General features: G+C 32.9%; 4 protein-coding genes across 13 annotated transcripts; 2 read left to right on the forward strand and 2 right to left on the reverse strand.

Annotated features, from left to right (window-relative positions):
* The first annotated feature begins 1,512 nt into the window (after positions 1-1,512).
* Positions 1,513-5,705, forward strand: LOC107912467 (indole-3-glycerol phosphate synthase, chloroplastic). 4 transcript variants are annotated; one of them, XM_016840654.2, is made up of 10 exons: positions 1,513-1,722; positions 1,824-2,066; positions 2,157-2,333; positions 3,013-3,087; positions 3,176-3,220; positions 3,324-3,488; positions 3,773-3,851; positions 4,754-4,836; positions 5,000-5,073; positions 5,444-5,705. In XM_016840654.2, the coding sequence occupies exons 1-10, from the start codon at positions 1,573-1,575 to the stop codon at positions 5,463-5,465; spliced, it is 1,113 nt and encodes a 370-aa protein (XP_016696143.1). In that variant the 5' UTR covers positions 1,513-1,572; the 3' UTR covers positions 5,466-5,705. The 4 variants fall into 4 exon arrangements, 2 of the variants coding, with proteins under 2 accessions (XP_016696143.1, XP_016696142.1); XM_016840653.2 differs by having other exon boundaries at positions 5,000-5,068; XR_005921157.1 differs by lacking the exon at positions 5,444-5,705 and having other exon boundaries at positions 3,923-4,836; positions 5,000-5,074.
* A 1,507-nt stretch (positions 5,706-7,212) lies between these two features.
* Positions 7,213-9,842, forward strand: LOC107912463 (uncharacterized). 6 transcript variants are annotated; one of them, XM_016840648.2, is made up of 6 exons: positions 7,213-7,655; positions 8,110-8,412; positions 8,506-8,551; positions 8,644-8,920; positions 9,309-9,372; positions 9,513-9,842. In XM_016840648.2, the coding sequence occupies exons 1-6, from the start codon at positions 7,302-7,304 to the stop codon at positions 9,708-9,710; spliced, it is 1,242 nt and encodes a 413-aa protein (XP_016696137.1). In that variant the 5' UTR covers positions 7,213-7,301; the 3' UTR covers positions 9,711-9,842. The 6 variants fall into 6 exon arrangements, with proteins under 6 accessions (XP_016696137.1, XP_040962197.1, XP_040962196.1 ...); XM_041106263.1 differs by having other exon boundaries at positions 7,228-7,655; positions 8,680-8,920; positions 9,282-9,372; XM_041106262.1 differs by having other exon boundaries at positions 7,231-7,655; positions 9,282-9,372.
* Positions 9,843-9,910: 68 nt separating this feature from the next.
* Positions 9,911-12,137, reverse strand: LOC107912466 (protein NOI4). 2 transcript variants are annotated; one of them, XM_016840652.2, is made up of 3 exons: positions 11,852-12,137; positions 10,592-10,771; positions 9,911-10,288 (listed from the first exon to the last, which is right to left on the reverse strand). In XM_016840652.2, exons 1-3 carry the CDS (start codon positions 11,855-11,857, stop codon positions 10,247-10,249), a joined length of 228 nt encoding a protein of 75 aa, XP_016696141.1. In that variant the 5' UTR covers positions 11,858-12,137; the 3' UTR covers positions 9,911-10,246. The 2 variants fall into 2 exon arrangements, with proteins under 2 accessions (XP_016696141.1, XP_016696140.1); XM_016840651.2 differs by having other exon boundaries at positions 10,588-10,771; positions 11,852-12,113.
* Positions 12,138-12,423: 286 nt separating this feature from the next.
* On the reverse strand, positions 12,424-16,627 carry LOC107912464 (acetyl-CoA acetyltransferase, cytosolic 1). The gene is made up of 14 exons (XM_016840650.2): positions 16,472-16,627; positions 15,805-15,864; positions 15,348-15,446; positions 15,068-15,241; positions 14,863-14,968; positions 14,649-14,787; positions 14,486-14,563; positions 14,342-14,407; positions 14,109-14,194; positions 13,686-13,785; positions 13,448-13,558; positions 13,322-13,363; positions 12,935-13,126; positions 12,424-12,716 (listed from the first exon to the last, which is right to left on the reverse strand). The coding sequence occupies exons 2-13, from the start codon at positions 15,848-15,850 to the stop codon at positions 12,950-12,952; spliced, it is 1,224 nt and encodes a 407-aa protein (XP_016696139.1). The 5' UTR covers positions 15,851-15,864; positions 16,472-16,627; the 3' UTR covers positions 12,424-12,716; positions 12,935-12,949.
* Positions 16,628-21,417: the final 4,790 nt, after the last annotated feature.

Here is a 21,417-nt window from a genome sequence, read left to right on the forward strand (position 1 = left end):
ATGATGAAAAGTTAACAACTTAATTAGGGTTAAATTTTGATTTAATGTGTAATATTATACATAAAATTTTAATTTAATTTAATTTTCAAATTAATAACATTATTGAATTGACACCACTATACATGGAATATTACATTCACAGATAATTATATTAATTCAACATGAAAAATAAATAAATGTGTTAATTTCTTTAAATGTGTACAATTGAATTATAATCAAAGTTTCACGTATACATATGAACGATTATACAAGTTTCATATGTTCATAGTATAACTACACAAAATAAAATTTATGTATCAATTTAATATTTATCCCATTCAATTATTTAGGATGTGATTCTAATATTTTATATTAAAAATGTCTTAAAAGTTATTTTCCACTTTTCCTTTTTTTAAGAAAGAAAGTAATTCTCCCGATGATATTTTTCATATAGATGGAAAAGTAAGAAAAAATGGTTTTTTAACTTTAAAAATAAGGCAACCTCTCATTTACTTTCATTAATGTATCATTATATTCATTAAAAAAAAGGGTATCGTTATATGCACTATTTATGCAAAAATAAGATGAAATTAGTAAAACTTCTTACTTTGTTTATCACTCGGAAAAAAATGCATTATTATATTTCAAAAATATACATACATTTACATAATACATGCAACAGAGAATAAATTATAATTAACTTACTAAAATTAATAATTAATATTTATTAACCGTAAACAAACATGGAACAAGCTTTAGTCAATTCATATATTTCTCTAATTAGTAGGTTTTTCAAAAGCAATCTCAAAAGGTTATGCATCATGTGTTAACCTAGATTAGGTACAATTATGAAGCTACAAGAAAAGCAATAATCTTGATTAAGTGATAAGTGTGTGTGTTTTGTTATCGTAAAGAAAATATTTGACGTGGATTAAAACAACAATATTTTTTATCAGTGTAACAAAGGTGGAATGTTAAAAATTCGACTCAAAACTTTTCAAATCACAGAGCATTAGTTTTTTTGGGTCCTCTCCTGACTCAATCCAAACTTTTAAAATTATTTTTTTATAAAATCAAATCACATATAATTGTAAAATTTAAAAAGTTGAAGTAAAAATATTAAACTATTATGTTTCCATGAACAAAAACTTTTGTCTAAGAATTTAATTATTTATATAATAAGTAATTATATATTTCAGTTATAAAATTTATAAGAAATGCGAATTTCTACTAATGATTTTATAATAATTAAGAATTTTTTAGGCTTAAACTACATAATGGTTTTCCAAGTTAGTATTTAAATTTTCTTTTATTACAAATGGTACTTAAATTATATATACTCGATTAGTCTAAGTGGTACCTAAACTATAATTTATTACCCAAACTACCCCAAATTCAATAGTTAAAAGAAATCTCTTAGCCAATCATTTTTAATCAAAGAATTAGATCAAATTTAATTAAATTAAGAACTCCCTCCTACTATGATTAATGCACATTTTATAAATGTCAAATAAATTTGGTTTGCAATACCCTTCCCATATTTTTCCTACTAAACTTATTCTCCAGATTGAATTAGGGATATTGGATTGGAGGATGGAGGGACTCATTTCCCTGAAGTCAAGTCCTGGGACTTCGTTGCGCTCTTTTCCTTCCTTTAATCAACCGCCCAATTCCTTCGCCAGACGCTTCTCAATGGACCTTCCACTCCGTCGCTCCAGTTTTCCCGCCATTCGAGCTCAGCACGTAAACATCAACAATAATAATCAGCTACAATATAAACACTAAACCTTATATCCTCAATTGTTTTTTTCTTTTTTCTTTTTTTTTTCTTGGTGTGTGTGTAGCCGGGGACGATATCCCCGAAAGAGGAAGAGGAGGAAGATGCTTTGAAAGTAAAGGAATGGGAAGTTGGAATGTTCCAAAACGAAGTCGCAGCTAGTCAGGGTATACGAATACGGCGACGGCCTCCGACGGGTCCCCCGTTGCACTACGTGGGTCCCTTCGAGTTCCGTTTGCAGAACGACGGCAACACTCCTCGTAACATTCTCGAAGAAATCGTTTGGCACAAAGACACGGAAGTTTCCCAAGTAATTTCTGCAATTTTTAATTTAATTTGGAAATGATTGGATTTTTACCATTTTAGAACCCGTGGTAATAATTATATTTGGGTTTGGCAGATGAAAGAGAGGAGGCCTTTGGCTACATTGAAGAAGTTTATCGAGAATGCACCTCCGACTCGAGACTTTGTTGGGGCTCTTAAGGCTGCGCATTCGCGGACTGGATTGCCTGGTTTAATTGCTGAAGTTAAGAAGGCTTCACCTAGCAGAGGAATTCTCAGAGAGGATTTTGATCCAGTAAAGGACTTCTCTTTTTCTTTTAGTTTATAATAATTGAGCTTCCTTTTCTTATTATTCTATTCATGATGGAAGGGAAATTATCCTAGTACAAGCTTTTTTAGCTTCATTCTGGTAATTGCTGGTTAGGCTGTTATTGTATAATCGGCCATGGAGTTAAGGAATTAAATTCGGTTTATTTAGTAATGAATTTACTCATTAATTCTTTTTATAAAACATGTTATGGGGCATTTACCAGTCTTCTATCATTTCCTGTGAAAAAACTTTTGATGCTAAAAGTTGGATAATCTTTTTCATACAATGGAGACGCTTCCACGAACAAGGTTGGAGGCTTGAGCTCCATTAAGTATGTTGATTTGTGAAAATCCACAAGCAAGGTTAGAGGATACATAAAGGCTTTATGCATACCTATGAAAATTGATAAATAAATAAATAAAGCACGTATCAACTTACAACTTCCACTGTCATTTATAGAAGAAGAATAATGCAAGTATATAAACTCTGAAAGATTAAGGGCTTCTTCTTGAACTTACGGTAGGGAGGAAATGTTCAAAATTTTAGAGTATGTTTCTATCTAGAAAGAGTGAATTAAAAGAACTATGTATTTTCCATCCATCATGCTATCTTTTTTATCACCGAGAAACTTTCATATATAAGTATAAATGGTTGCTCATAATAGGTTGAAATAGCACGAGCGTATGAGAAGGGTGGAGCAGCTTGTCTCAGTGTTTTGACTGATGAAAAGTTTTTTAAGGTAACATATTGTTTTTTTTAACATTGTGTTCAATTCCTCAGTCTGTATGCTAATATTGTGACTTGCTTTTACCTCCTCTTCAATTAAGGGAAGCTTTGAAAATCTGGAGGCAATAAGAAATGCTGGAGTACAGTTCTGTTGCATAAGTAAATTTTTAACTCAATCTACAATCTTGATTTGTTGTTATATGTACACTTGGTAAACCTGTATAAATCTGGCCCTTACAATGAATGCAGTGTCCTCTACTGTGCAAAGAATTTGTGATAGATGCATGGCAGATCTACTATGCTCGAATCAAAGGAGCAGATGCAATACTTTTAATTGCTGCTGTTTTGCCTGATCTTGACATCAGATACATGGTTAAAATCTGCAAGATGCTTGGTTTGGCTGCACTTGTAGAGGTTAGGCAGAGCTTCTTTGTTTTTCATTTTTCCATTACTTTTGAATTGTTGAGGTGTTTTCTGGGTTATGAAACGTGTTCCACTCAGGGAGTTGAATTTCCATAATATATTGAGCATATCAAACCTTTCTTTTTGCTTCAATTAGAAAAATATTAGTCTTTTATGAGTTATATGATTGAACCCAAGGCTTCGTAAAGAGCTTCTAGCATTAGTCAATTTTCATATATGGATTCTTCTTTCCAACATTCTTATGCCTTATTGTTGCTTTTGTTGTCTTTCTTTAGGTGCACGATGAGAGGGAAATGGATCGTGTTCTTGGTATAGAGGGGATTGAGCTTATTGGTATCAATAATCGAAACCTTGGTAAGGTTTTACAAGTTTCACATTTGCTAATTGAGTTGCTTCATGAGACATCTGATCCATGTAGTTTAAAGTTTCTTCTTTGCAGTAACTTCTAGACCTGCCTGAGAATGTGTACAGTGTGTGTTAATTGAGTCACTCCAACTTCCAAGAACCTTCTTCTGGTTAATTGGTGCTGATGACAGGTGTCCACAGTGAATGTTTGACAACTGGCTTACTAGAGACAATGGTAGACAGCCTTTAGTTCTGGAGTAGAAGGGAGGAAATGAATTCCAAATCTAAAATCCAAGATTAGTTCACCACTTTATGCCACATCCCTTAGAATATGTACCTGGATAAGGTTTCTAGTAGTCAAAATCGAAACTTGCAATATAGTGAAGAGATAGTTGGATGTTCTTGGATCCCTGCAGCCACCAAACCACCCAAAAGTCCAATATTAATTCTAACAAATTTTATCGGTAACATTTTTAAAATATCAAATTCTCAAAATAAAATTTGTTTGGACTTTTGGTATTCAGAAGCAAGGGAATGAGTGTATGATATCAACTTTTATAATGAGTTTGTATCTTTGCATCTTTTAGGAGAAAATTTGGTCCTCGCAGCTATATTTGGGTGATACAAACATTCCTGATTGGTTTTAGCCTTTCAGGTGTTGGTTACCTCCTACTTGATGGCCATTTTGTGTGTATAAACTATTAATACTTTAAATAAGTACTAAGATTATTCTTTTCTCATGTAAATCAATATCTGAAATGTCTCTACTGTACCTATGACTATATTGTTTACAATCAATGTGTCATATTATTTCCTTGTACCAATAATAGTCTGCTACGAACTCGGTAAGCTTCGTCTCTAGCATATAGACTTAAAGAGGTATCAATGTTCCCCCATTTTCTTGTCTTCAGAGACATTTGAGGTAGATATCAGTAACACAAAGAAGCTTCTTGAAGGAGAGCGTGGCCAACTGATCTGTCAGAAAGATATAATTGTAAGTGACCCTTCACCGTATATATATTCTGATAAATTAGAAAACCCGCGCCCTTCACCGTATCCGTTTCTATGCATTTAAAGATAAAAAGGTTATTGCTTGTTCATGCAACTCATCTCATATATGTTGTTTAAATAATTTATTGTTTACTTTACCACATCAGGTAGTTGGAGAATCTGGGCTATTTACTCCAGATCATGTTGGGTATGTGCAAGAAGCTGGTGTTAAAGCAGTAAGTTACGTTAAATCCTGAGCAAATTGCAAATTGCATGATATTAATTTATTTTTTCTTGATGAGTTTGGAACAAGAAGATAGTATTTTTCTTTTCTGTTGCACGTTACAATGTTAGACAAGAGAAGAAAAGTTGAAAATAATAGCACTTTTCTTTTGGTATGGGGTTGAAGTAATACCGAAAGTATTACCAGGTGAAGATAGATGATAGTCATCAATCATGTAGCAGTAATAATCCGACTGTTAGACATTTGATCATCCAAGAAGTAATTTGGTTAGTGGGATGACAGTGAAGTTGAATTGGCATCAACAGCTATGAGATGCGTCTTCTATGCACATCCATCTTTACTTATACGCAACATTGTTCCATTACAGGTTTTGGTTGGGGAATCGATAGTGAAGCAAAGCGACCCTGGAAAAGGAATAACCGGACTTTTTGGTAGAGACATTTCTTTGTGAGTTGTTATAACAAGTCAGATCGAGTACGGGTGTGCTTCTTGTATCAGTTACTTTTCGGTATTGGAACAGTTGTACTATATGATAAATGATCCCCTTTCTTTTTCTTTTTTTTTTTTCTGAAAAACAATGCTAAACATGAGTTATTACTAAATTAATGACATAAATTTCATGTATTCTATAAGTTTATGTTATGATTGGTAAAGACATTGCTCGGATTGTTTGCTAAGCTAAGGTTCAAGGCATAAGTAATTGTTACCATGATGATGGTGATGGAGGCCACAGTTTGGTTCTTTACCCTTTGGAGAAGCTTATTATTATGATGGCAGAAGTGTTTGGTATTTAAATAAACAGGAGAGATAAAAATGGTAGAGGAGGAAATTACAAAAATGGACATGGATTTGGATATAATTCATTTGATTTGGTATGATATAAAATGAATGGTTATGGAATCTATGAAAGTTATTCTTATGTTAGTTTATCAAATTTGTAATTATTAAAGTTTATAAATTTTACCAACCTAAATGGGTATTTCATTAATTATTTAATGTTTTAAAAATAATTTATATGGAAGAATTCATTCGGTTAAATCAATAATAAAAAAAATTGCATCCATTAGATTTTTAACACATTTTGTTCTTTAAGGAAAAAGTAAATTACTCTAAAATAAAATTTGTCTTGCTGATCCTTTAAAACTCCTTTTTTTCAATTTAATCCCTTTAAATAAAATGATTACGTAATCCAAACAGCCATCCCCGTTTTATTTCAACCCAACAGTATTTCAAAGTTAGTCAAAAGAAAAATTGCCATCTTTCCCGCGGTTTACTCTGCTCTTCTCCTTTTTGTGTTCTTCGTCTTCCCCAACAAGTAACCGCCTCAAATATTGAAAGGAGATAAACATACGCAAAATCTATAGATACGTTGCAAAGATACTTCACCATGGTATCTGTCTTCATGGCTCAACTGAGAAGCAACAAACTTGTCGAGGGTTCTCCTGTCAGTCACTTTCTCGTTGTTGCTGCTGCAGATGATTATAATGGCAGGGATGGGCTCTCTAGCTGAGGAAGTTGTACGAACTGATGGGAGTGGACAACGTTTAAGCTTTCAGCCTCCGTCTCTTGCTTACACAAGTAAGTCGGAGGTAAAAATTTCGGAGTTGCCTGAACTGAACAAGGAGTGGAGTGGATTAACCACTGATCTAATGCCACTTGGTTCGTCGTAGCTTGACCGGCGATTTTCTTCTTGAATGCTTGACAAACATCCCCAAAGATTTAGAATAAGAACTAAGTTAAGCAAAGTCTAAAAGATGATGAGATGTAGATGTGATATGAAAGGTATAAAGGAGAACTGGAATTTTGTGGAATATCTTCAAATTATCAATTATATTTTATATATCTTTTCATTACCCTAACATCAGCTTGTATGTTAAATGTTTATTTTAGCATATTTAAAATTTATTGAGCAAAATTTAGGCATACGACAGTTTGAATATCTAATCCAAAGGCACGTTTAAAATATGGTCACATGTTGATTGTAATTAATATTTAACACTTAAGTTAATGGTTAAATACAAATTTAATACTTTGCCATCATTCAATTAAAAACAATTTGAAGTCTAGTAACTAATTTAAAATTTTGGTCATAATTTAGGGACGTCGGTTGGAATTAAGCATTTTTTTCTCTGTGTCCCTTTTCCTCCGCAAAAATCCAAAACCAAACAAAAATCCCAACATCTTTCAAATTGCAGAAGACGAGAGTGAAAGACACACCGTCAGTAATGTCGCATTCCGGCGACAGTCACTACTTAGTCACGGCGGAGGAGGGCTACGACACGGAGTTCCGTTCGTACCCGGACGACGCCTGGTACAGTGTTCAGTTATTGTTAGAGGGCGAGAGAAGTGAAAAGCTGAGAGTCAAGTACGACGAATTCCCCGCCGAATCAGACAACGTTTTCCTGGCCGATAATTTTAAGTCGGAGGACGAGCTTCACGATTTTTTGGGGAGGTTTCGTAAGGTCTCCGCCCAACTTCAGGATCCTAATTGCTCCAAGGTCGTCAAAGGCATGCGCGTTTGTGCTTCGGATTCTTTCGCCGCCGGCGAAGTTCTCTTTTACGATGCCATTGTCGACGATGTCCGTACAACTCTTTTCCTTTGGTTCAAACTATGCGTGCACACACATATATAATATTCCATTTTCATTTTTTGTTCATTTAAAAGAAAAAAAAAAGGCTCCATTGTTATTATTTTATACATTTTTGTTGGTAAAATTTGATGGGAAAATAAAGGTGCATCTAAGTTATAGTTTCATTGCTAAAGAGGTTTAAAACCATTATGTAACACATTTGATATTTACTTTTGATGAAATGAAACTGTTAAAAGACTTTCATTTTAGTGTTGCTTCCTATTTTAGCTTTAGAATTGTTATTGTTGATTTTTATAAATGTTATGCTTTTGTATTGCCATTTGACAGACACCCTTTTTTTGTGCTGAAGAATACTTGGTTTATGCTTATCTACTTTATTTTATATAAATATCATGGTTGAGTTCTTATTTCTATTCAGAAAATGGGCCATCTTTTTTGTCAGGTTCTGCGTAAGAAGCACTCTAATTTAAATGGCCAAGAAGAATGTGAGTGCATCTTCCTGCTCTTTTGGCTGCATGGTCCTAATGTTGGGAATTTGGCAAACAAGGGGGTTGCAGATATATGCCTTCTCCAGGATTCCGAGTTACACCCGAAACTTATATATTTCATGGAGATATCGATGCAAAACATAGTGAAAGCCTTACCTGACTTTGTTCCCGGCACTACCAGTGATGACCTTGTCTGCAATATTGTTGCTCGACTTAGAGAAACCAATGGTCGCCCACTTTCCGGTAGTTTGAGACAGGTACCATCCTTTGTTTGTGATGTTCTAGAGTTTCTTTTTTTCTAAGCATATAGCAGTAGGGAGATAACTGCTGCTATGTTTGCCTATTCATAGGGAAAGTATGCTCAGCGGTCTTTGAGTGAAGTGTGGCCACCCCAAGGTTTGTCCATATATTTGTTTCTATAAACGCTCAATTTAAATCGATACATTTCATTGTGTGTAGTAAGGGAGTTTTGCGTGCTACCGTTATAGGAGGGACTTGTGACAATAGACAGGATACTGATGTAGGAGGCGATAAAAGGCTTTACGTAATTCTAGTTCAGAATCTTGAAAAAGATTTATCCTCGTCAGCGGTTTCCAAGTTCATTCATGAACAAACTTCAATTGCAACGCAAGTATATATTTTCCCGAGTTTACCATGGGAGCCATACACCAATGGTGTCATTATGATGGATTGCAAGAAAGATGTTGAACAGCTGTTTGGTTTTTTGCAGAGTCCTAATCAATTCACTGTATCCTCAAATGGAAGGTAAGTTGTAACATAGGCGTATTATATGGCTGTGTTGCCTTTATAGCATTATGACTTCAAAATTACTTTCATTAACTAGTGATTCTATAATCTTGTTTGTGCTACTGTTAACCCGACCCATCGTCATTTTTGTCGTTGGTTGTTGGCACATTTATTCATAGCTTGCACTTTTGGTCCCTCTATTCCTATTCTCCGTAATCAGATTGACGTAGTACATTCAGATGGTAATTACTAATTAGATAGTCAATTTTGTTCTTTTGTCACCCTTCTGCTACATTTTTACACAATTTGGTTACCTTCAAGCCGAGCTCTGTTATAGCTTTGTTTTTTTTGGATTATTATACATAATATTTGTTCTCAGATCATCCTTTCATATCACTGCCTGCAGACCATTGGTAGCCACTGAAAAACTGTCATTGAATGATCATTGGACCTTGATGCTTAAATCCCCGGTAAGTCCCATGCAATTGTACTAATTCTATTTTTCACAGAGAATTGAAGATTCAAAGATGTAGATGCACACCCACATATAACTTTAGATCATTTCGACCTCCATGCTTGTTGACACTTTATAAGCATTGGCAATGTACAGAACAAATTACTGAACAGAAGGGAGGGTGGGTTTAGCAGTGAATTGAAAGTGGTTTGTTCTGGGACTGAGGAATACAAGAAAGCAAAGGAATTAAGGGATTTATTTTTGCAGTTTACCGATCATCAAAAGAGACTTTACAAGAAGCTATGCACGGAGGAGACGAGTATTTCTAGCATCCCCAACTATTTGCAACTGTAAGTTAATTTTGCATATTAGATGAAGGTCTGTTATACAATGTTCATATGTTGTATAGGAAGGAACAAGGGAAACTACCGCTAACTTGGGTCATTTTGAGTAATGCAAATGAGAGATTTCAATTGCAGTTGTTTATATCGCTGTTATTTTCAGACTTGCATCCAATTGAATCCCAGCAATCAATTTTAATTAAACAACCGATAAAATTGAAAGGGTTTCATATAATATAATATAAAGCTATCATATAGCATATAAATGTCATAAACAAAAGTGTTCAACACATGACATAATATATATATGGACAAGGCTTCAAAAACTGCAATAACAAGCTACCAGCATCACATAAACATAAAAACAACATTATTTTCTCATCCCTGAGCCCGAGTTTGTTGCAAACAACAACGATTCCATCATGACCCATCATAGCTTCCGATACGGGCTCCGGTCTTCTGGATTGTTTTGAAAGGGGGTAAGGGCTTTATGTAGATATATAATAATATACTCTCTTGGTAGCTCTTAACAACGTAAGAGCCATCTCTTTAGTCTGCATGAGTAGCTTGTACGCAGCATAACCATTTTTTCTGCGGTATTTCAGACCATCAACATAATAAAAATCAATATTGTGAATCTATAAACATAATGAAACAATACAAGACCATTGAATCTGAAAGTGATTGAGAACGAAAGGGTTCAACATGCATATTTGCCCTTGATCAAACAGTTCCAGACTGGAAACAAAGTTGTCAAGACAATGCTTTTTATATAACCAGAAAGATATTTACGACAGAAATGTAATGCTTGCTTCAAAGAGTGAACAAGGTAAAACATGAGGAATTTTTATATAGCTACAAACAAAATTAGGCATACGCAGGATTATTACTTACTTGTGGCTTTGCAGCGACAGCCTCTTGCTTGCATGCAGGGTCATTGGCCCCTGGCGACTCAATCTTTCCACCCGTCTTTTTCTCATTTCGAGCCTTGTTGAAGATAACTGTAAAGCCCTCAGCTGATGATGGGTCATTGACATCCCATTCACCAAATTTTGGCAATGGGCGACCCTTATCCTGTATGCCATGACTGCTTATTTAAGGGGGAGATATATCATCTCAACGAAACTTGCCACAAATTGATACATTCATGAAACGATTCAACCTACTTAGATCTCAAATGATGATATTTCTCCATTCAAGAAAAAGAACATAATAAAATACAGCTGGTCATGACTTTGGCAAGTATAGATTAGAAATACAAATAACTATACTATTACTTGTAAGCAATGGGCGAATAAAAGAAAATGCAGAACGCACATGATTCGCTATAAAAAGATTGATTAGGATTTTTACGAAATGCATATACAAAAGAAAAGGATAAACAAATAGGTATAAGAAATAATTTCGCAAAAAGGCAACAAATAAGAAAAGGAAGAAAAAAAATGTAAGTGCGAATAATTATTGCTTAACATTAACATTTTATGATATGTACATATATATATCATAACAAACAATGGCTATACAGACAAAAATCAGCAATACCAAAAAGCCAATTAAGGCACATTGCAACAAGTTGAATAGAAAAATGTTACTACTTTTAGACGAATCTTAGATGGCACGCAATAAGTGAAATCAAGTGTGTAGCAGATCCATAAGAAAGATCGAAAAAGAAAATTTGATAAAATTATCTATCGAATTCCTTTGAATGTCAAAATTTGAAAATTAGGAAATGAATTCATATGCTTCTTTTATCATATATTAAATAGATATTAATAAATAACAACAAACGGTAAAACGCACTAGAACTTTGTTTTTTTTTTTTCCAAATGAAACTTATAGATAAATTAGAAGCGTGATCTGTAAAAATAAATGCTGAGAAAGGAAATACAAATAATAAATAACATTATATTTTTGGTATGATCGAAATCGTGAATCGCATTCACTCCATCACAAAAAGTTCAACAAAATTCATCTGAAAATAAATAAATAGAAAAATTATCAACTACAAACATTGAGCAAGAGGAGGAGGATTAGGAAAAAAAGTATATAATTAAAACGAACAATGTGAAACAAAAAGAAAAATCGATCTTTAAAAAGGAAAGACAAATGTGAAAAAAAATAGATATAAAAGAAGGAAAATAAAAGGGAAATTACCGCCATGGTAGATTGAAAAAGAGAGATTTGTTTGCGATGGAGAGAGTTGCTGAGGTACGGTATTTAAGGTTGCCCCTCTCCTCTCCTCCTCTTCTCCTTTGATGATCTTTGGTTTTCTTTCTAATGAAAGAGAGAGAAAGAAAGGAAAGGGGGCTCTATGGGTTTTTTTTTTTCTGTATTTAACCTTTTTATATGGGAAAAGAAGAAAAAAACATCCACAATCCTGCAACTATGAAAATGGGGAATTAATAGGCTTAGGCCTCCGCATTAGTCGCAGGGGTAAGATCGACCGAAATCGCGTAGACGCTATTTATTTAAGTTTAATTTTGGTTTTTAAATTTATTCTAAATTAATGCTTATAATCAAATAAAATCAGGAATCATGATTCAATTAGTTTGTTGAACTGACCATTTTCTTTGCTTCTTTTTACCATTCTTCCTTCTCATATCTATTTTTACACCTTTATATAATTTTCTAAATATATATAATAAAAAATCTTTTTCAGAAATTGAATATGCTAATATTGGACAAAACCACAAATTCAAATTCCATTGCCAATTTTGCCATTGGAGTAGAGAAAATCTAACATTTTAGCTACTAATATTAAATTGAATCACAACGTTAACTAAGTTCAGAGAATCCAATGATAAAGATTTCCTTATTCTCTATGCTAGAGACAGCTTTAAAAGGAAAATCAAACTCTACATTGGACATATATTTCTTCTCAAACCTAATTAAACATTCCATTCGTTACATAACTTATTTGAGAGCGGAATAAAAATTGCACAACATCAAACTGTGTTTTGGCAGAGCATGAATTTATCCCCCGAAAAAGAAATGGTCGCAACATCGTACAATATCGAACCTGAAATCAAACAGCAGATGGTCACATCTTTGGACAAGATAATTAATGATATGTTTTGATCCTAGGAGTTCCAAAGTTTTTTAATACCCTTCTGATAAACCAACTCGTGTATCAAAATTTCCTTGTAAGCTCCTTCATTTATGCAGTTTTGTAGATGAGAATTCACATCTAAAAACTATCCCTTACCAACTAATTTCGGTATGCATGAGATGACTTACCTACTTTAAAACCGCTTACAGAAGCTCTACAACGAGTGCAGATGCACCTCCACCACCATTGCAAACACCACCAACTCCGTATTTCCCATTTTTCTGCTTCAAAACCCCCAAAAGTGTGACCAAGATACGAGCTCCACTGCAACCCAAAGGATGTCCCAAGGATACAGCTCCACCATTCACATTAACCTTCTCCTGCAGGGAAAAAACTTAAAATTAAGAATGAAATAGCAACTTTGTTGCTGACAAAAGCCGACTGGGGAACAGGAAAAAGAGAACTATTTTACAATATCACGTAATTTTTGTCTCACTTTTAGCAATTCATGCTATCAATTCACACATTCAAACTAGAACATACAAATGCAGATGCCTTAGAGAGAGAAAACTCACTGGATTAAGGTCAAGCAGTTTCTGATTTGCAAGAGCCACAACCTGCAGAGAATGGGGCATTGTTTCAAAACTGCTAACTTCATCAGCAAGAAATTAATACCTTTAGAAAAATAAATGGAACCTTACAGCAAAGGCTTCATTGATTTCGTAGTAATCAACTTGAGAAGCATCCAAGCCAGCATTTGAAATGGCTTTGGGTATTGCAAGGGCTGGCGCTGTTGTGAAAAACTCTGGTGCCTGTAAACTTTCTCATGTAAGTATCAGGTTGTATATCAATTAAACGTCAAAAGTAAATTTCAAGATTTCTGATTTGGCAGTTTCTCTAGAACACTTCTTAAAATTTATTAATGGTTGTGAAAAGCACCTGCGCAGCATCTGCATATCCTGCAATCTTTGCAATCACTTGCAATCCCAGCTTAAGTGCCTTTTCTCCACTGACTAGGATTAAAGCAGCAGCACCATCACTGCCCATAAGACCAACTTCACTTTAATTACAAACTCCAGATGACGTCCATGAAGGACTTATGAGGTCAAGTTGAAAATTGTTCCTTAATTTTGAACCAAACAGGCAATTGCCTGATTGCACAACCCTCAAGAAGAGGCCTATAAAATAATGGGTTCATTGAAGTGGGATACAAGCTACCAATATAGGGTAAACAAAAAGTTTATAGATGATTTCAGTCAAGAGGTAAGGTTTTTACTTGAGCATTTCCAATCTGATTATGTTTTGATATAAATGTAATTTTGGTCTAAGCATACAAATGAATAAAGATGTCAAGTAAATGACCTAATACTGGAGGCATTGCCAGCAGTAACAGTGCCTCCATTATCCTTGAAACTTGGTCGCAGCTTCCTCAATTTTGCAGCATCAAACTGAAATGATATCAATATTTGAATTTAGCTATTACCCAAGAGGTCTAATATCTATGTAATTTATTTAGGCAATTTAAAGAAAGGAAAAGAAAAGAACAGGAAGCAATCAAAGTCTGAAGGGATGGATAGCTCTAAATTATGATTTACCTTTCCTAGACCTTCATCCTTGTCGACTATGATGGATGGCTTTCCCCTCCCCCCAGGAACTTCAACCTGTGTGATAGCAGATTTAGTTTTACACACAATATATGTAACAAAATGTACAAACTTAATACTAAGAATATGCCCAACCGGAGCAATTTCCCATGCAAAGGCTCCACCCTGTTGAGCAGCAATGCCACGCTCAAAGCTTTGAACAGCAAAGTTATCCTGCGGAAATCATTAAGAAATAAGTCCAAAGTTCTATCCAGGAAAAGGAAGTTCTTCAGGTGACCAATTAGAGAGACCATGGTACCTGCTCCTCCCTTGTAATAGCATGTTTCTCAGCACATAATTCAGCACAGCTGCCCATGCCACAATCACTATAAACATCCCATAGTCCATCTTTCAACATTCCATCGACAAGAGTATCATGCCCAAGCCGAGATCCTTTCCTGCATTGCCAATACTAATCAGAAATCACAACTTGAATACAACAAGGCAACCATGAAAAGGAGAGCAGTATTAACCTTGCTTCTCCCAAATATTTAGGTACATTAGACATGCTCTCCATGCCACCAGCCACAACAACATCATTAATGCCCAACTGAATGCTCTGTGCGGCAAGCATTGTTGCTGCAAAGCCCCAAACAAAAAGGAAAAGAATAACGCACATTTTAGAAATACTCCTCTAAGATCCTCAAAACAATAATACTTAAACTGTAAGGTGCAGACCTTTCATCCCAGATGCACAAACTTTGTTAACAGTGGTGCATATGACCGAGTTAGGAATTCCTGCACCTAGCGCAGCCTGTCTAGCTGGAGCCTGTCCCAAATTCGCGCTGAGTACATTGCCAAAGAAAACTTCTTGCACAAGTGATGGATCAACATTTGCCCTTTTAAGAGCAGCTGCAATTTGACGTATATAGGAATTAAGTAAAATGGAAGAGCATCCTAAAAATATAAAAATGGACCAACTTATCAGACAAGTAAACAAAGATTTTTCCAGTCAAACCTTCTATGGCTATCGAACCAAGCTTGGTGGCAGATAAAGATGACAGAGAGCCAAGAAATCCACCCATTGGAGTACGTGCAACACCAACAACACAAACATCTGCACAAAATATACAACAAACATTGATCAAACCATAAGGAAGTTGAATATAAAGTTTTAGTTATCCTGTGGAAAGTGAAACAACTAAACTACTGTCCTCAATGATCTCAATTATTTCTTGTATGCTAAAGGGTTATTAGCAGTGCAAATTGATAAAATATGCATACATATTTCCACCTATAAATAAGGAAATCGTTATTCAAGTATTGCTATAACATATTTAGCTAAGTAAACGTATAAAGGTATATATCCGCTCATGGATTTTTTAAACTCAAAAGCATAAGATAATAATCCTGTAATGGAAATTACCAACTATGCAAATCTTTCTAGATGCATCAACTCATAGAAAATTTAATACCTCTAGGCTTTATAGAATCTGAAGATGCTGCTGCTACTGGAGCCATAGGTGAAAATGGATCTGCAAGAAGTAGAAACTGTTGCTTAATTCTAACATAAAAGGGTATTAAAAATTGCTCAGAAATAAAACATAATTCTAATAAAACTTTTGCTTTTATTTTCTTCTTAAACTTCATATCAAAAGGATGAGCTAACTTTGGACTAACGTCAGAAACAAAATGTCACTTATTTTATAACAACCCAAAAAGGTTGATCTTAAAAGAAGATATATTTTACTCAATATTTTAAGCTCGATAATGGAATCCCAAAACAAATTCGACTTAAATATGGCTTATCCAAATCTTACAACTTAAAAGGAAAAAAGTTCTCACTGTGAATCACACTCTTTTATTAACAAAATACATAAATATTATAAAGAAAACATAAAGAAAATTCCACTGTACCACCCGAGTGAAAATCTTACGAACGCAAGAAAAAAATTACTTTAAAGAAAGAGGCCGCATAAACAATAAGTTCTCAAGATAAACAGATCTGATGTAAACATGAATTCAATCAGAAAACTGAAAAGATCAAGATAAAAAAACATAGAGAAATCAAAATAAAAAAGTCTCGAGAGGAGCAAGAAAATGATCGAGATTATTAGGAGAAAGTAGAATCTGTGGAAATACCTGTGGATTTGGAGAAAGTAGAAATCCGTGGAAATACCTGTGGATATTTTCGTTGAAAAAAATTGAAGCAGAAATGAGGGAAATGATGAACTGACTGAATTGAGTTAACGTATTTATAGAAGGGAGAAGCACTACCGTCGAGCACGTGCCTCCTCCGCAGAATGTTTATTTACAAATCAATCCACAAACAATAATTTATTGACTCTTGTATCCACTATCCACATGAATTTATTTTTTATTTTATTCGCCACAGGAAAAAATGAATGTCGATGAGAATAATTTTCTTTACAAAATGGAAAATAATACGTATTTTTATTATATTAGATTCGAAATTTAGGGAAAAAATATTATTCTTTCCCCTCTCTTCTTGCAATGAGCATTTTTTTATTGCTTCTAAATAAAATCGATTTATTTTTTTAAATTAAAAAAAAGTTATTTCCCTAATTATTTTTTAAAATCAACATTTATGCCTAATTTCTCCTTATTTTCGTAATATAAGTGAAAATAATTATACAATATATATTTGTAAAAAATATTTATTAATTCATAGATGAGGGATTTATATACAGATCTTTATTAATTTCGGGTTTAATCTCAAGATTTTAATGTTTTTTAGTTTTTTATTTAAATATTTTATATGAAAATATGGTAACACAATTTGTATTCGGTATACGAGAGTATATTTTTTCTAATTTTCTAATTAAAATTAAAAATTATCACGTGTTAATTTCTTTACTGTAATTAAATAATTTTAACTTATACAAAATAATAAATAACTATGAAAATTTATTTGAGCTCAAAATTAAGTATTTTTAACTTATACAAAATAGTAAACACAAAATAATAGATAACTACGAAATCTTGTTCGAACTCAACATAGAAATGAATACTTTTATTGGTGGGTTAATGTGAAAATCTGCCACCCTATTTTCAGTTAAAATTTGTCATTATACTTTATTTTGATTGATATTTGTCTTTGTATTTTTGAACTAAAGATAGATTTACAACTATATTTTTATTTTATTCTAAATTTTCCATTTTACTTTTCTTTGATTGAAATTTGTCATTAAAATTTGAATTAATTATTGAATTATATTATTCAAATTTACTATTTTATTTTAATAAAAATAGTAAACTAATTATTATAATATTAAAAAAGAAAAATTATTTATAAAAAAAGTAAAGTTATTTGTTTCCCTACATATAAATTTTACTTTTTAAGTTTTTCTTTCATTAAATAAAAATTATAAATTAATTTATTATATTTTTAATATGTCACAATTAATTCATTATTAACTATTAAAATAAAATATTTAAAATAATATTTTCTTGTTAAATTTTATTTTCAAATCATCAAAGTCAATATTAAGCGATAATATTTAATTAAAAACCAAAATGTTGAAAATATAATAACAAACATAATTCAAAATAGAGTATAACGGCAAATTTCAACATTCACTTATGATATGATAATAAAATTACATTTTAATCCTAAATTGTTTTGTAATGAACTAATGAGGAAGTCTAAAAACCCTTTCATCTTTTCGTTCCTAGCTTTTAAGTATTATATTTAAATCTTAAAAGCTTGAAGTTTTAAAAGAATTATTATTAAAAAAATACATATAATGAATTTACATAATCGAAATAATAATTAAAAGTGGAAAGCAAAGCATTATTCTCTCACAAGCGTGAAGAAGACAAAGAAAATAAATAAATTAGTTGAAAATTTGAATTATAAGGGTAGGTGAGGTAAATGGGCAAAATTGTAAAATAAAGAAAAATAATGACGTCGGAGTTTGAAAATTCACAAATTCTCGTCACAAATAAGTCAGGTATATTTTAGTAAAATGGTCAATTCGGGGCTGCGCCGGCTCACTCACAAAGTCATTGCTGCTGCTGCTACCAATTTTAATGTAAAAAATAAAAATACCAATCTGATAATTTGAGTCGTATTTGTTAGTTTTAATCTATTTTAATGTTGTGTGTAAAATGATTAGATCTAACGTAAAGATTCTTGAGCATGTTTTATTTGGCAGGCGACAATATCGATGTTGTTATTATAATTTAAAGATTGCAGCTCAAATCAGGCAACGCAAAACAAATCGTAGAATATGGTTTCCCAATTTCCCATGGCCTTTGCATGTTTTGTGCCAAAAAGAAAGAAACTGAATTTCTTTGTATTAGAATAGATTCAAGATTGGGCATCTATCCTCTTCCTATTCCTCTTACCATTACCGAACATAATACCATTCTCATAACAATCATATTTTTGTTACATAATTAACATAACAATAATAAATGCTTTTCGCATCAATTTAAAGTGTAGAGATTAAATCCACAACTTTGACTAAGCGAATAAAATAAGACTTGCGGCACAAACTCATACATAATATTTATTTTTGAAACATATGTTTCAACGCATTTAATACATTTATTATGAATCATATAAAAAAGAATAAATCAAATACAAACGATTGGGTCAATATATATAGCCGAATAGTTATCGCTAAATGAAAACAAATCTAACCTATTAAGTAGGACAGGTACAAGAGGATTTGGCAATGAGGGTTGGGAGCTGAAAAAATAGACCGTTTTACATATAATGACACCTTTAAGTTCCTTACAGAGTGGAACCAATAAAAAAAAAACAATTAAAAGAGTATTGAAGCCAAAATTGACTTAAATTGTGAGTCCAACAAGCAGGTAAAAGTCCAAGCAAAGATGAGATTGTTGCCAATCTTGGAGTAGGTATACATGCAATTCATCTTCAACTCAACTCAACCTATAATCTATTATTTTATTTTTACAAATCATATTATCATGAATGCTTGATTCAAAATTAAAAATTTTAATTTAAACGTATTTAATGTGCAATTTGGATTTTTTTTGGGTACATAATCCAAAATTACGTAAGACACTTTTGTTGCAGTCTGCCATTTGATACAAAAAAGGGTTCAAACTAAGTGTGTTAGTATAATCTAATATTTAAAGTTAGCCTTTATTGACTCACTGCATTGCTGATTTCATCTGTTCCAATATAAAAAAAAATGAAAAGACTAAAATTAAGACCATTCAATGTTAGAAAACAAAGAGGGCGTTGCTTGTACAAATTCCTTAATTAAAACAAATAAAGAAAATGACCAATTATATTTATTATTAAAATGAGGGGGGGGGGGTTTCTCGTTTGACCCCGATTCGCACTTTCTCCGATAGAAGATTATTTAAAATATATGTTGTATCAGATTATAAAATAAAAATTTTAAAATTAAAATATATTTTAAGTAAGACTTTTTGAAATTAGATTAGTAGTCAAATTGATAAGCTGGATCAATTTAATTGGATTGGTGAGTTATGCTGTTGAATTAAATAAATTATTAAAAATAATAAAAAACAGGTTCAAGTAATTTTAGCTCAATTCAACTAATTTGTATCAGTTCACTGGTCAACCAATTTGATGCCTCTCTTCAGATTGGTACCTCAATCGGTTCCCATTTCAATTGATCCAGTTCAAACAACCATGACTTTAAGTCTCTATGCACATTGTAAATTTAGAATTTAATTCCCTAACTTTAGTGTTCAAGAATTTAATCCCAATACTTTTAAAAGAAAAGTTAATGATATTATTATTTAGACTAATTAATAATATTATACAAATATAGAGACTAATTTATATGAAAAGTTAAAGTATAATGGTTAAATATCAAATTCAAGTATAATAGATTAACCCAAATTAAAATTTAACCATTTTTTGTAATGAAAAAGAAAATTCGGCATTGTAACACTCCTAACCCGTATCCGTCGTCGGAACAAGGTTACGTAGCATCACCAAAATTTACAGAACAGATAAACAGATAAATTCATGCCTTATAACATTCATACCAGAAATAACGCATAATGTCTCTAATATGAGCCCTCGGGGCCCAAAATATACATTAGAATTAGGTCGGGACTAAACCGGGTACTCAGAAAATACCAAATTTTGCCTAGGTTTAGGGGACACACGCCCATGTGGTCAGACCGTGTGAGGGACACACCAGTGTCTCAGGCCGTGTAACTCTCTGGCATGGGTCATACGGCCAAGTCACACGCCCGTGTGTCAGGCCGTGTGATCAATTCTAAGCATTCTGTTTCTCAATTTTTAAGATGCAGGGGACACACGGCCAGATCACACGCTCATGTGCTAGGCCGTGTGTCACACACAACTAAGACACACGCCCGTGTCTCTACCCTTGAGGACGAAAATAGGCTATTTTCCAAGCCATATTTTTCTCCAAATTTGTCTTCCACCTACACCAACATTTTTACATATTCATAATGCAATACAAATATTCAACCAATGTGCCTTTAGGCACCTCAAATGATAATTTATTATCATGTCAATCTTATACTTATACTTACCTAGATATCAAGTTCACTTTTATGCATATTTTATCAAATATACTAGCTTAAATGAATCATTTCAAACACATACCAAACATGACATAATTTCTATTATAAATAAAACATATTCATCACGAGCCATACCAATGGCTAATTATAAAAAATATACATATGTCAATATTGACCAATTAACCTATACATGTCATTATAACCATAATTGATTTACCATATATACCGAATTGGATCGATGGATAGTGTGAGTGATCTCTGCCAAGCTTCAAATCCAACGAGCTTCCGATTTACTATAGGACATGGGAAAATAAAACAGAGTAAGCATGAATTTAATTGATTTACCATATAATTCATTTCGTACTCATATTTTCGCATGTCAGGATTTTGCTCGTTGAATTTATTTGAAATATCGATGGATACACATGTAGTACAGTCGAGGTGTACAATTTATAATCCGTCAATTCATATTCGGGGGTGCTCATTAAAACACATAATTGGGAAACCCTCTCTCGAGTCATATAACGGGGAACTCATACGAGTCATATAACGAGAAG

Source organism: Gossypium hirsutum, chromosome D11, assembly GCF_007990345.1.
Source record: "Gossypium hirsutum isolate 1008001.06 chromosome D11, Gossypium_hirsutum_v2.1, whole genome shotgun sequence".
Lineage (NCBI taxonomy): Eukaryota > Viridiplantae > Streptophyta > Magnoliopsida > Malvales > Malvaceae > Gossypium > Gossypium hirsutum.

Bases quoted from the DNA above. Each gene is read 5' to 3' on its own strand.
- LOC107912467 (XM_016840653.2), top strand. From the start codon at position 1,573: ATGGAGGGACTCATTTCCCTGAAGTCAAGTCCTGGGACTTCGTTGCGC. The intron at 3,088-3,175 runs GTAACATATTGT...TCTTCAATTAAG, and splicing joins CTGATGAAAAGTTTTTTAAG to GGAAGCTTTGAAAATCTGGA. The intron at 3,852-4,753 runs GTAAGGTTTTAC...TCTTGTCTTCAG, and splicing joins TATCAATAATCGAAACCTTG to AGACATTTGAGGTAGATATC.
- LOC107912463 (XM_041106262.1), top strand. From the start codon at position 7,302: ATGTCGCATTCCGGCGACAGTCACTACTTAGTCACGGCGGAGGAGGGC. The intron at 8,552-8,643 runs GTTTGTCCATAT...CTACCGTTATAG, and splicing joins TGAAGTGTGGCCACCCCAAG to GAGGGACTTGTGACAATAGA. The intron at 8,921-9,281 runs GTAAGTTGTAAC...ATTTGTTCTCAG, and splicing joins ACTGTATCCTCAAATGGAAG to ATCATCCTTTCATATCACTG.
- LOC107912466 (XM_016840651.2), bottom strand. The intron at 10,289-10,587 runs GTAATAATCCTG...GAAATACCGCAG, and splicing joins CGCTGCAAAGCCACAAGTAA to AAAAAATGGTTATGCTGCGT.
- LOC107912464 (XM_016840650.2), bottom strand. From the start codon at position 15,850: ATGGCTCCAGTAGCAGCAGCATCTTCAGATTCTATAAAGCCTAGAG. The intron at 14,195-14,341 runs GTAAATCATAAT...ATATCATTTCAG, and splicing joins AGGATGAAGGTCTAGGAAAG to TTTGATGCTGCAAAATTGAG. The intron at 13,127-13,321 runs GTGAGTTTTCTC...TTTTCCCTGCAG, and splicing joins AACTGCTTGACCTTAATCCA to GAGAAGGTTAATGTGAATGG.